The sequence below is a fragment of the Quercus suber genome, unplaced genomic scaffold, assembly GCF_002906115.3.
Source record: "Quercus suber isolate HL8 unplaced genomic scaffold, Cork oak 2.0 scaffold_295, whole genome shotgun sequence".
Classification (NCBI taxonomy): domain Eukaryota; kingdom Viridiplantae; phylum Streptophyta; class Magnoliopsida; order Fagales; family Fagaceae; genus Quercus; species Quercus suber.
The window spans coordinates 868,740-883,520 of NW_027069751.1; the positions used below are offsets into that span (position 1 = coordinate 868,740).

General features: G+C 34.8%; 1 protein-coding gene across 1 annotated transcript; it reads left to right on the forward strand.

Moving 5' to 3' along the window:
• Window positions 1–422: 422 nt before the first annotated feature.
• Window positions 423–2,831, forward strand: LOC111984051 (rust resistance kinase Lr10). The gene is given in 9 exon segments (XM_065782266.1): window positions 423–582; window positions 1,589–1,609; window positions 1,612–1,659; window positions 1,662–1,718; window positions 1,721–1,741; window positions 1,744–1,785; window positions 1,788–1,854; window positions 1,856–2,558; window positions 2,560–2,831. Coding segments are annotated over 9 exon segments (1,251 nt in total). The 3' UTR covers window positions 2,692–2,831.
• The last annotated feature ends 11,950 nt before the right edge of the window (window positions 2,832–14,781 follow it).

The window sequence follows — 14,781 nt, forward strand, 5'->3', positions numbered from 1 at the left end:
CGGCGTTGTCGGCGCTGGGCAGAGGCTTGGGTCGAGGGCTTAGGTCGGCTTTAGGTCGGAGCTGGGCAGGGGCTTGGGTCGGCGTTGTTGGCGCTGGGCAAAGGCTTGGGTCGGGGGCTTGGGTTGGCATTGTCGGTGCTGGGCAGGGGCTTGGGTCGGCGGCGAGTGGAGGAGTTGAAGCTTGCAACTGGAAGAAATGAAGAGTGAGGACTGACTGAGGGGAGAGAGGAGCAACGGGACTCCATTTATCTTCCCCTCCTTTCCAATTCAAAAATTCTCTTTATAACTATTCCCTTTTTAATTGTACGCCAGATACATATACTGGTTATCCGATCCCTTGTTTTAGTAGCAGTCGCCACACAGTTCTTGCTATTCGTTCGGATAAAGACATCAACGACTTGCCCATAATATCATGTACAAAGATGTATAGCGTTCCATCAGTTCCAGATGATATGTGGGATTCTTTTCTTGAATTGACATGGTCCGAACCGACCAAGTGCGGACGCTGTGAAAGGAAAGGCAAGAAATGTAGATTCCAGAATAATAGCACTAATTTGAAAACTGAGTGCATCCCCAACAAAGGTGTTGTATTATTTCTACCCAATTTCCACTTCTATAATCACACAAGTTCTGTTTCAGGACAACATATATTGTTTTATCAAAGCTTAGTTTATTAGTGCTCTGCAACGGCAATTTCCTGTAACCAGTCATGAAATTGTTTTTTATTTTATTTTTTTTATTAAAAAAAAAAAAAAAAAACCAAAGGAACATTATTTCAGAACAAGGCTTGTTTTTTTTTTTATGAACCAGAACAAGGCTTGTAGTGTCTGTATCCATTATAGAAGTAATATTTTTCCTTCCATTCAAAACAACATTATTTAAAAGTGGGCTTGTGTAAGAAGAAAATGATTAGGTATTGTTAGAGTAGAGCATAGAGCAAGCTAGTGCTTCATTCTTTTACATAAATTATGGAATTTATTATAAATTTAATTAGTAGGACTCATTATTACATGATAGAAGAGAGTTTAAATTGTACTTTCGTAGTACTAAATAATTATGAATGTGTCAAAAGCCCTTGAATAGGCGGGTAGCTCATTAGTTGAAACTAAACCTTGCAATATCAATATAAATTTACCAAAAAAGTTTATCACAAGTGTGGTAATTGATTAATTGAGGAAAACTCATTGCTAATCACATTAAAAAGAACACAATTTCTGAATTCAACACACTACTTGCTAATAAGATTAATTATTCAACATCTTAGGAGTACAATGACTTGATACTTCCTCATCATATAATAACTTATTCTACTAATTAAAGTCATAGTGGAATCCACTATTTATGTAAGAGAATGGACTATCATGTTTATGCACACATGAATTGCCTAAATATTGTTCGGCTAATAGAGATAAACTTTTACGCAATTATCTTTTGTTTATTGATTAGTGTAATTAGAAGCTGATCATGTTAAAATATTTGACAGGCAAATCAAGAAAAATAGTGACCACTGGTGAGTTGTCTATTGGCCATTTGAAAATTCAGAGTAAATTACCTTTTGTTTTCTTGACTCATGAATATTAACATGCAGGTTCCATCTTGGGTTCATTTCTTTTGTACTAGTAGTCTATGCACTCTACCGTGTCTATCGCTATGACAAAGCAGAAAAGAAAATCAAGCTAGGATTGAAAAGTTTTTGGAGGATTACAAAGCTTTCAAGCCCACAGGTACTCATATAACGATGTTAAAGAATTACAAATCAATTTACTGAGAAGTTGGGGCAAGGAGCTTTGGAACAGTGTTCAAAGGAAAGTTTTCGAATGAAATCCATGTAGCTGTGAAGATCTTGAATAGTTCAAGGCAATGGAGAAGAATTCATAAATGAAGTGGGAACAATGGGTAGAATCCACCATGTTAATGTGGTTCGCTTGGTTGGCTTCTGTGCTGATGGATTTAGAAGAGCTCTAGTTTATGAGTTCTTACCAAATGATTCACTAGAGAAGTTCATTACCTCAGTAGATTCTAAACGTTTCCTTGGTTGGGAAAAGTTACAAGACATTGCTCTTGGCATAGCAAAAGGAATTGAATATCTTCACCAAGGATGTGATCAACGAATCCTCCATTTTGATATTAAACCTCATAATATTTTGCTAGACCAAAATTTCAATCCAAAAATTTCTATTTTAGGTCTGGCCAAGTTGTGTGCAAAGGATCAAAGTGCAGTGTCCATGACCACAGCTAGGGGGACCATGGGTTACATTGCACCCGAAGTGTTCTCTAGGAACTTTGGGAGCGTGTCTTACAAATCAGATGTTTACAGTTTTGGAATATTGTTGCTTGAAATGGTTGGAGGTAGGAAAAATGTTGATGTAACCGTGGAGAACACTAGCCAAATATATTTCCCAGAATGGGTCTACAATTTGTTAGAGCAAAAAGAAGACCTACAGCCTATGTTAGGATAATGGAGATGCCAAAATGGCAAAGAAACTCGCAATTGTGGGACTTGGTGCATCCAGTGGCACCCAGTGGATCGTCCTTCTATGAAAGTTGTGGTCCAAATGCTTGGAGGGAGAAGGAGATAAGTTCACCATGCCTCCTAATCCATTTGCGTCTACAAACCCTACAATAATCAATGTAAGTATGCCTGCAAGGCATCTAAACCAAGAGTTAGAAGTCATCCTAGAATCAGAGTAAGTATATAATGTAGGAGTCCTCGACAATCATAAAAGTTGCAATCATGTTGTACTCGAGGATTGAAATTATTAATCTTGTGGTCAATGTAGGGACTCAGAAATTTTTATATGAAGTATGAGGAAGATAATGCTTATAAACAATCTATTCATTTCATGTTGAGTTTGGAAAGATTAAAAGTTTTTTTTTTTTTTTTAAATTTATATTTTATTATTATAATTTTCACAACTTTTTAGAATAAGGCTTTATTTCCCTATTTTAGAGACTTTTTAAGAGTATTTTAGTTAAATTGAGCCCTTAAATGGAATGGTATAAATCAAGATTTGTTTTAGAAAAATATTTTTGGGNTAGGACTCTTTGCTCATTCCATGAAATGCTTGTAATTAAATTAATTCTTAATGTAATTATTTGATGTAAAATGAATTAAATTTTGTTAAAAAGAGCTTGAAGAATTGCTGTTGGAACTTTCTCAAAAAAAAAAAAAAAAAAAAGAATTGCTATTGGAAGAAGCCTACTTAAACCGCGTGCTGAACAACACATGTCACCTTCACAAAGTGCCCACGTTGATGTGCAACATCCACTACAAAAAAAAAAAAAAAAAAAAAAAAAAAAAAAAAAAAAAGGAAGAAAAAAAGAGAGAGGTTTTTTTCATGGTTCAAAATGTATGAAAAGCATGTGAAAAACTCTCTAAAAAAAACTATTTTTAAGAGTCTGGATGACTATTGATGACCTTTGAAACATACACCATTGAAAATGAAATTTCGACAGCCTTTGTAAACCTCAAAACAAGTGTTTTATCTTTATTTAGGATCACCACCCCTTTATAAGGTAAAAATAACTAACGGTCAAAAGATTTCTGTTCTAGAGCATGAAATGAACCAAACTGGATTTTTCATCAATGTCCAGGAGTTGATTTTGATCATTTACCTTGACTTCAAGGGTTGAATTTTACAATTCAACTAATTTTTACACAATATTTTGTGTTGATTCTATGTTTATAGTCTATTAGTTCATATTTTGTGTCTAAATGGTTCATACTAAGATTTCTCGCTCTATCCATGTTGCCTTAGATTGCAGCAACTTAAAGTACTAATTAATGTCAAATTGCAATATTTGGATTTCAAAGAAGATAAGAAGTATAAGAAAGAAGATTTATGTTCTATTTGACCATGACTAGTAAATGTTCAAAAACAAGATATAAAATCTGGCATCTCATTTGCACTAATAACCAAAGCAAAATGGTAGGAAAACGCGTAACTAAGAGCAGGACAAATGATCCGTGTAAACTGGCTTTTTAATCTTATGTCCAACTACGAAGATGGTGAGAAGTTTACTAAAGAAGAAATGGTCTTTAGTGACGGCAATAATAAAAAGAAAAAATTCTTTCTCAAAAGCAATCATGTATCCAATAATTAATTTGCACAAAAGACTGAATGATTAGAAACGACCAAAGTCCACATGGGGAAAAATGATTATTTGTTGAGTAAAAAAAATCAGTACTTGCCACTTTATAATGTTCATTTAATTTCATACCAGCTCTTTTTGAACATGAATTTGTTGACTATTTGGAAAGCTCTATTTTTATGATAAAGTGGCACTATGCTATTCCCCTAAAAATGCGCTAAAAAGTCTTACTGATATTTGTGTGATTTTCCATGCACCTCGTATCAAATTGAAGCCTAGTGTCAACAAATACGACTTTTGCAAGCAGTAGTGCCATTCTTATCTTTCTTGTTTTCACATTTGGAATTCTATTTGTATTTTTTTAATGTAATCATGTGATGGAGATTCATTGTTTTGCTTTACCTCTTAAACTGAGAATTACTCCATTATTTTGACGCAGTACTATTGCTTTTGCGAAAAGCTTCTCTACATTACAAAATAGAATCCAAAGAGAAATAATAATGAAACTTCTATGAACTTGTTAAATTAAGGGGCACTCGCGGATTAACATGACCCACTGTCACCAACCAAAATGAAACACAATTATGGTTTATGGAATTTTCATGGAAGTCTCTTTATAAATATGTGGCAGCTTTTCACTTGGTTTAGCTTGTGTGTTAACTTGTTAAATTAAGGGGCACTCGTGGACTAACATGACCCACTGTCACTAACCAAAATGAAACACAATTATGGTTTATGGAATTTTCATGGAAGTCTCTTTATAAATATGTGGCAGCTTTTCACTTGGTTTAGCTTGTGTGTTATGCACATAAAAACAGGACACAAGCAGTGTCTCTGTTTAGTGGCTAAATTCCATGAAGCTACACTTGCATCACAAATTCACAAAAATCCATTAACACTTTGTTTTGGGAGTCTTAAAAAACGTAAAAATAGAATGAGTAAATCATAAAAGAACAAAAAAGAAAGGAATAAAATGAGATGTATTTAAGTAATGAAATCTAATGAAAAATAATAATAAAACTTGTACCAAAATTCATTTTTTAGAGGAGAAGCCTCCATATTAATCCTACAACAGTAAACCTATGCTCTAGTACCAATTGAAAATTTGCGTTATAGGAGATACTTCCATATTAATCTTTGAAACAATGAACCTATGCCTTGATACCAATTGAAAAATTGCTATTTAGACCCCTAATTTGGCTTCAATCTTGGCACTAGATACTTTTTTCAATTTGGCATTACATTCATCAACTAGTTCTTCTTCCAAGCTCTTCACCTTAACCCTATGGAAGAAATTCTCACAATTAACTTCATCTATTACGACATTCAATTAATTGTAATCTTGGCAATAGTTCTTCTTACATTCAACCATTTGTAATGTTGGCAAATTCCAAGTCAAAAATCAAAAAGGTTTCAGTGTACATAATTACAAGTTTCTATGTATTTTAATTTCATTTAAATTGTAATTGCATTGAGTCATTGAAGTTCAAGTTCAGAAGAAAGAGTACAAGTGCTGCAGAAGGAATCTCGATTGAGCAAGATTCATTGTGTTAGGCGAAATTTTGAGTGAGACAACAAAATTTGGGTTTCAGTTACACAAAACAGTTCCTTGAAATTCATCTAGCACTCAATCGAGCAAGTTTGCCTAAGAAAATCAGTTTTATTTTTTATTTTTTTTTGAATAACAAACTCCTTTGAGTGGGACAGTTATCAATTTTAATTTCTAAGAAATAGTTTTTAACATGCCTCAAAGTTACATTATTTTTCATATAATTATTGATTTTATTAAGAATCACACATTAGAAAGCTTTGAGGGAGAATCTCTATAATATATGCAATTGTATATAAAAAATTGAATGTAAAATACATAGCCTCTGTGTTTATATACAGAACCTGAGGAAAGCGGGAAAATAGGAAAAGAACTTACTGACTATTACACGTGTGCTAACCAACTCCACATTATAAGCTTAAGTAAAACACATGTCGTTTAGCTACTTCAATCATAAACTACAAGTAGCTTAGAGAGTTGAATAGATACTGCTACTCTATCAACTGTAGCTCTGCTATATTCCTAGTTACACTAATTTGCAAAGAAAAAACTCGCTTTGGACTAGAACCACAAATACGCTGTAACTTAAAATGTCACTAAATTCCATTTTGTGCATTGCATTGACTATAACTTTATGGAGTCCATGATAATTTAAAGTATGTCGAAGTAAAGAGGAACATTTTGGCCACCTCGTCGTGTTCAATCAATTTCATACCAACTCTTTTTTTCCTCCTTGTGGAATTTCATACTAGCTCTTAGTTTTCCTTGAAACAACGTTATCATTATTGAATAAATGAAGCGTCCTTATCTTTTTTTCATATTCTCAATGATGGATACTATAAGTTCATAAAAAAAGACAGCAATTTGTTTTCTTGTAAGCAGGATTTGAATTTAAGTCTCTTATTTGAGAATGATTTTTTTTTCTTACGATTGAGTCAATTGGAATTCATGAATTTATTAACTGTTTATTTCTTTTGAAAATTTGATAATAGGGTTCAAAAGTTATATAACTCAATTGATACCGCTTGGTGTTTTAAATTTTTTAATGAAAATGTTTATAATTCAAATCCTTCCAACTCAACTATCAAAATATAAAGACATTTTTATTGGAAGCACAAAAAAATATCAATTATGTTTTAAGCTTTTTGTGAATTTATTAATTGTAAGGTAAAAAGCTTATTGGATGATAAGGCTCACCAACAATATGAACAAGTTTGGTGTGGACCAACCTGGAAAATAGCTTCTATTCACAAAAACTTGAAAATGACTTTTTGCAAGTTGTGTCATGTCATCCCTTCTTCTTCTTCTTTTGATAAACTACAATATATATATTAAAAACGAAAATACAGGAATAGATAAGCAATCACCCTTATCAGCAAAGTCTAAAAATTCTTGGGAGATTGCCTTTATTAAAGCAAAAAGATTCTTTAAAGACTAGAGATAGGCAATCACCATATCTTTCTTTGTTGCTTTCTCACAACATCAATTAAAAATACAACTTGAGGTCCTATACGTTAAATTAAATAGCTCAATAAAAATTTCAACACGTTCAATTAAATTAAATATCTCACTTAGGGCTGTCTAGACCCAACCAGAGCTCGACAACCCGAACAAACCGCTCGATTCCGGCTCGAATCGAAGGTCCAGTCAATCGGCGGTAGGTTTCCATTCTCAAAAACCGACACCGGCGGGTCGAGTGGCAGGTTTGCATTGCCAAAACCTGAGCAACCCGAACCCAACCGGAGCTACAAAGATATCTAGCCAAATCCTGCAAAAACAAGCTAGATTCGGTGAGATCTCGACCAGATCAGGCCAGATCTGGTGGGATTTAGCCAAATTCCAGCAATTTCTAGCCAAAAAAAATGTAGATTCCATAAAATAAAATAAAAAATTTTAAAAAAATCCAATTTCCAGTGAGATTTTTCTAGTTTCCGGTGATATTTTCCAATTTTCGACAATATTTTCCAGTTTCCGGTGAAAATTCCAGATTCCGGCGATTTTTTTTTTTTCCCAGATTTCGATGCCTTTTTTAATTCTGGCAACTTACCCAGCCTGACTGATGCTAACCATCACCTGAAACCGAACCGACCAATTTTCCCCATGGTCGGTTTCGGGTTCCTCCACCCCTCCACTTGACACTAGCGGGTCGAGGCCGAATTGGGTCCAAAACCAACCCGGCCCAACCTGTGGACAGCCCTAATCTCACTACTATAACACAATGAAAAATACAATGGGTCATATACCATGTAAGAAAAGTTGATCAAATTCTTCGTTATTCAACCATAGGAATATTAGGACACTCGTAGCTTAAATTAATCCAAGAAGCAACCGCTTCCCACCAGCCTTACAAAAAAAGGCCATGACAAGATTGAGAGCAATGAAATTTTACACACCGAGGCACAAAAAGAATTCAATGAAGATCCTGAATAGTTCCAAATGCAATGGAGAAGAATTCATAAATGAAGTGGGAACAATGGGTAGAATCAACCATGTTAATGTGGTTTGTTTGGTTGGCTTCTACGCTGATGGATTTAGAAGAGTTTTTGTTTATGAGTTCTTACCAAATGATTCACTAGAGAAGTTCATTTCCTCAGTAGATTCTAACTATTTCCTTAGTTGGAAAAAGTTACAAGTTGTTGCTCTCAGCATAGCAAAAGGAATTGAATATCTTCTCCAAGGATGTGATCAACAAATCCTTTATTTTGATATTAAACCTCATAATATTTTGCTAGACCAAAATTTCAATCCAAAAATTTTTGATTTTGGTTTGACCAAGTTGTGTGCAAAGGATCAGAGTGCAGTGTCTATGACCACAGCTAGGGGGACCATGGGTTACATTATACCCGAAGTATTCTCTAGAAACTTTAGGAGCATGCCTTGAAAGTAAGATGTTTATAGTTTTGAAATATTGTTACTTGAAATGGTTGGAGGATGGAAAAATGTTGATATAACTATGGAGAACACTAGCCAAATATATTTCCCATAATGAATCTACAATATGTTAGAACAAAAAGAAGATCTAAGAGTCTATGTTGAGGATAGTTGAGATGCTAAAATAACAAATAAAGTAGCAATTAATTGTGGGACTCTGGTGCATCCAGTGGATACTTCTATGAAAGTTGTGGTTCAAATGTTGGGGGGAGAAGGAGATAAGTTAACCACACCTCCTAAATTCCTAATCCATTTGCTACTATAGGCCCTACAAGAATCAATACAAGTATGCCTCTAAGGCGTCTAAACCAAGAGTTAGAAGTCATCCCAAAATCTAAGTAATTATTTTTAAACTATGAGTCTCCAACAATAATATAGGTCGTAATCATGTTGTACTTAGGGATTAAAATTTTTAATGTTGCTATCATTGTAGGGACTTCAAGTTTTCTTATATCAAGTATAAGCGAAATGATGCTTATAAAAATGTATCTCTTAATTCCTGTTGAGGTAGTAAAAAATATGTAGTTAATTTTTTGTTGTTTATTAATGTTTTTATATTTATTCTTATAAAATTTCAGAATTTTGTAGAATAAGGCTTTATTTCCTTATTTTAGATAGTTTTTAAGAGTATTTTAGTCAAACTTGATCCCCTTAAGATTTGTTTAAGAGTAATTTTTGGCTATATATATATATTTTTTCCAACTTGTAGATTTAAGGCATTCATACTTTTCTTTAATAAAAATTTTCAAACGGTGTTTAGAACTTTTCGCTCATCCTATAACATTTTCTTGTAATCAAATTAAATTCTTAATATATTTTATTTTATGTAAAATTGGTTAAATTATGTTAAGAAGAGCTTGAAGAATGGTTGTTGAAAGAAGCCCACTCAAGCAATGTGTCAATTTCACCCGGTACCACAAACAGCGCTAGTACCACATAATTAATGTGCCACATCATTTGCAAGTTGCAACGTTAGAACATATGCAACAACATTTGCCAACGCTAGAACATTTTCTCTCATATATTTTTTTTTAACTTTCCCCTTCGAATTACAATATTTGGATTTCAAAGAAGATAACATCTATAGGAAAGAAGATTTATGTTCTAGTTGACCAAGACTCGTAAAAATGTTCAAAAACATGATATACAATCTGGCATCTCATTCGCACTAAAAACCAAAACAAAATGGTAGCTAAACACGTAACTCATAGTAGGACAAATGATCTCTGCAAACTGCGAAGATGATGAGAAATTTCACTTACTAGTTGACTGAACCTTCTTAGTGACGGCAATGACAAAAACATTAAAAAATAAAAATAAAAAAATCCTATATTAGAGCATTTGCAGCAATGGAGCTAAAGAGCTATAATGCTATTTTAGCTCCACCAATATAGCAAAAAAGCCTTGCAGCAGTGGAGGCAAAGCCATAATTTTTTGCTGATTTGCTACAGTGCACATCTATATATAGATGTGCACTGTAGCAGACATCTAAAAAAAAAAAAATTTTTTTTTATTCATCAAGCTCTCATCTGATGCAACTTACATTATTTTTTTTCATTTCTTTTATCTATCTCACCGTGCTCTCTCTGTTCATCAAGCTCAGTTCTCTCGTCCTTCTAAAAAAAAAAAGCTCAGTTCTCTCATCAAGCTCTCATCTCTCTCATCTCCCAGCCCACGCCGGCGCCGTCCCAGCCCACGCCGTCGCCGTCCCACGCCATCCCAGCCCACGCCGTCGCCCTCCCAGCCCACGCCGTCGCCGTCCCACGCCATCCCAGCCCACGCCGACGCCGTCTCAGCCCACGCCGTGCCGTCCCACGCCATCGCCCTCCTAGCCCACGCCGTCGCCGTCCCATGCCATCCCAGCCGTCGCCGTCGCCTTCCCAGCCCACGCCGTCCCAGCCCTCCCCTCCCAGCCGATCCACTTCAGGTTAATGCTCTCTTCTTTTGTAGTGAATTTTTTCATCTGGGTGTTTGTTGTTTTGGCTTAATTTTTCTGGGTTTAGTGTTATTTTGTGGTGAAAAATGGTGTTGTCGCTATGTTGTTTTGGGCAAATGGTGTTATTTTTTTGCTGTTTTTGCTGGGTATAACATCCGAATTGAGGAATTTATTGGGAATTTTCTGTTTGCAGCAGTGGCAGTGGCGGCGGTGGCGGCAGTGGCAGCGGTGGCGGTGGAAGTTGCAGTAGCGGCGGCGGTAGCGGTGGCGGTTGCAGGTGGTTGTGATGGTTGTTTATTGTATGAGATATATTATTTTATTGTAGTGAATGTATTATTTTATTGTGATGTTTATATTATTTTATTGTGTTGAAAGCTAAAATAGATTCATTACTGCAGCATGTATGTAGGTAAAATAGATAAAGTGACTTTTGGTAGAGCTAAAAAGCTAAATTTTTAGCTCCACTGCTGCGAATGCTCTAAGCAATCATGTATCAAATAATTAAGGCTGCGTTTGGTTCGCGTAAAACGTTTTCCGGAAAATATATATTTTCCGGAAATGCTATTTTCCGGAAAAGGAAAATGTCTTGACGTTGTTTGGTTGTCTCGGAAATTGTTTTACGGAAAATCAATTCCGGTGTTTGGTTCGGTCAAACATTTTACGGAAAATACTTTTTATTTTACGGAAAATCAATTTTTATGTTTGGTTCAGGTAAACGTTTTACGGAAAATGAAATCTATTTTTTCCGGAAAATCAATTTTCATGTTTGGTTTGTGAATTAATTTTACGGAAAATATAATGCCTTACAAATTTCAGCCTTACAAATGCTGAAAAATTTCATACAATTTGTCATGTCTCAAGCTTGAAAGTATACATAACCCAATAGGCAACATAATAACATTTGCTATATCAAAGTATACATATCAAGCTCCAAAACTGTATACACAAAACCCAACTAGCCAAATTTTACACAAACCCAACTAGTCAAATTCTATAAAAAAAAAAAAAGAACTTGGAAATACAGTGTCCACAAGCTTCTGTGACTACTTCTAACATATGCAAGTGTAAACATTATGTAAACATTACGTAAAATTATAGCAAATTGCTCACAGTAAACATTATGTAAAATTCCCCCACAAATTGCTCACAGCAAATTGCTCACAGTATACATTATGTAAAAGATAACTAAATATTTATAAATAAATAACTAAATATTTATTTATAAATAACTAAATATTTATTTATAAATAAATATATAAAAATATTTATTTATAAATAAGTATATATAAATATTTATGTCAATATATAACTAAATATATAAATATTTATTTATAAATAAATATGCATATATTTATGTATTTATTTCTATTACCAATCTGTGAGTCTGAGCATATTGTAGTTATAAGTGTTTCATGTAATTGATGTTGATAGTTTAGTGAATTTGTGTAAAATTGTAAATATATAAATACAATTTTACACAAATTCATAAGTTTGAACTATCAATAAACTATATATTGTAAATCTGTAGTTATCAAATATATATAAATACATATATAATATTTTACAATCAAACTTATCAATAAAATTTGATAAGTTTAATAAATATATAAATAAATAAATATATAAGTATATAAATATAAATATATATATATATATAATCCCAAAAATCTGGTGTAATAGAGTTTGTACAGCCACTCAAAAACTCAATCCAAAGCTTTAGACTAAAAAAAAAAAAACCGATCAGACTCACCGTTAAGTGTGGTGGTGGATCGGCGCTGAAATCGGCGAGGTGGTGGAACGGCGTTGAGTGGATCAGACTCGCCGTTGACTGCTGGTGGTGGAATGGCGTCGAAATCGTTCTGGGACTGCGTCGAACGGCGTCGAAATGGTTCTGCGTTCTTGGCTCGCTCAATGTCGCCGGCGTGGATCCGACTGCGTGGATCGGACTTGGTTGTGGATTTGGATCGGACTGCGCGGATCGGAGTGGGTTCTGGGACCTGGATCGGACTGCGTGGATCGGTCCGTTTGTTCTGGGTTTCTCTTTTTTTTTGGTGGATCGGTCCGTTTGTTGCTCTTTTTTGGTGGATCGGACTGGGTTGTGGGATTTGGTTGCTCTTTTTTTCTTTGTTCTTGGCTCTTGTTGAGTGTTTTCGGCTTGTTTTTCGTTCTCACTCGTTCTCTCAGAGGCTCTCTTTCTCTTTTCTGCGTTCCTGTGCGAGACCCGGAAATGGTTTGAAAGTAAAATAAAAGCGTAAAACCATTTCCGGGTCAAGGCTGAAAATTTGGTCAAACTTAATGCATATTTTCCGGAAAATGCATTTTCTTTGCCTTCCAAACACATAGGGCAGGTGGTAAATGATTTCAACCAAAACAAACGCAGCCTAAGTACACGCACAAAAGATTGAAAGGACCACAGTCCAAACTGGCGGAGAATGATTCTCTGTTCGAGTAAAAAAATCAGTTCTGGTCACTTTGTCATGATTCAATCAATTTCATACTCTAGCTTTTTTCAAGACGAATTTGTTGACTTTTGAAAAGCTCTATTTGTATGATAAAGCGGTTACTGTGCTATTCCCCTAAAATTGCACTAAAAAGTCTCAACCGATATTTGTATGACAAAGTGGTTGCCGTGTGATAAAATCTCAAGCCAGTGGAGAAAACTGTGTATTTAACAAGATAACAAGGGAAGGGAGAACGATTGAAAGGAAACTAGATAGAGAGGGAATTTAGACAATTTCTTGATATTATTCTTGCTTAATTATCAATCTGGATCCAGTCAAAGTATTTTTAGCTTGAACCAGTCAAGCTAATGCACCCAATCTAGTCAGAGTTGTAAAACCATAGTTCCAGTAGATATAGGTAATACTACTCCAGGAATGATTATAAATTTCACTAATATGTAAAAGTAATGTTCCGTGTACCTGTTATATAAAGCACCATCCCTTTGTACACACCTATAACAGGTAGATGTTATCAAAAGCCTTATCACTCAACTAGTTGGTATTTTTTAGTATTTTCAATAGAGATATCATAAGTTCAAATCTCCCTCCCTTATTATCACTATCGAAAAATAACTTTCTAAACGGAGAAGAGTTAGAAAATTGTGTCGTATTATTATCAAATTCATAATGTATATTTGTATTATCTCCATATATTAAGAGGATTTGAAAAAGTTAGTTATTGCTTTTTTTTACTGTCAAAAATACCCCGAATTTAATTAATCTATTCTTATTCCTTAAATAGAGAAATAAGGTTAAAATGGTAAATAAAGTAAAATTTTCACACTACCCTCACATTTCCCACTTCCCAGCACCATGTTTCTAACCAAAAATAAGAAAGAAAGGCTGCTCACCCACGGTTCCTATAAAAAATAAATATAATAATAATAAAAAAACCAACTGTTCCAATAAATAAATAAATAAATAAAAAACACTAGCCTCTGAGTAACTACTCACATCACATAAAATTATTTCACCACAAACGCTTAACACTCATCAAACCTCTAGATTTTTTTTTCTTGGTGATTGGAAAATATATTTGTAGGGTTAATTTTTGCAGCCCAAGCCCACGAAGATATGGATTTCGAGCCCACTGAACCCAAAACAATAAATTTGTAGAGAGTGGGTGAAAGAGCTAGGCTAGAGCTGAATAAACAGAAATAACAGCAATGTTTTAGGAAGGAATTGTGTTAAAGCGTGCTCGGACGCATATATTCTCACGTCCGAAGAGGTGTTTCTATATCACAAGCCTGATTTACAATTCTTAGAAACTACAGTCATCAAAAATTCTCTCCATTTTCCCCCCCATTATCAGGGGCATCCTTCTCTTATATAGTACCCCCTTCCTCCATCTTCACCGTCCACTTGTTCATCATCCAGACGCCCACTTGAGTGCATGTCCCATCACACTCTCTTTAGCTTTGTGTGAGTGGCGGTAACTGAGAATGCACTGTTCAGAGGTCCTCTCCACATAAATGCGGCCAGGAAGGTAGGTGCAGTGCATTTAATGCGGTGGTTGAGGCTTGTCTCCTAGATATTTCCCTGTTCTTGTTATCTTCATGTGTGTCCGAGGCTCACTTCCCTCCTTATACTTGTCGGATGGATCACTTGAACTTCTCATGTCTGTCGGGCAAAGATTCTTCGGATCCGAGGGCATGGACTCCTCGGACAAATAAACATCTCCTCATATATTGCCCGCGCTCCTCCCCAGACATGCTCCTTTTACATGGGCCTTTGATTAAATGTTTCCATCTCCTCGGACTAACAGTGTTCCT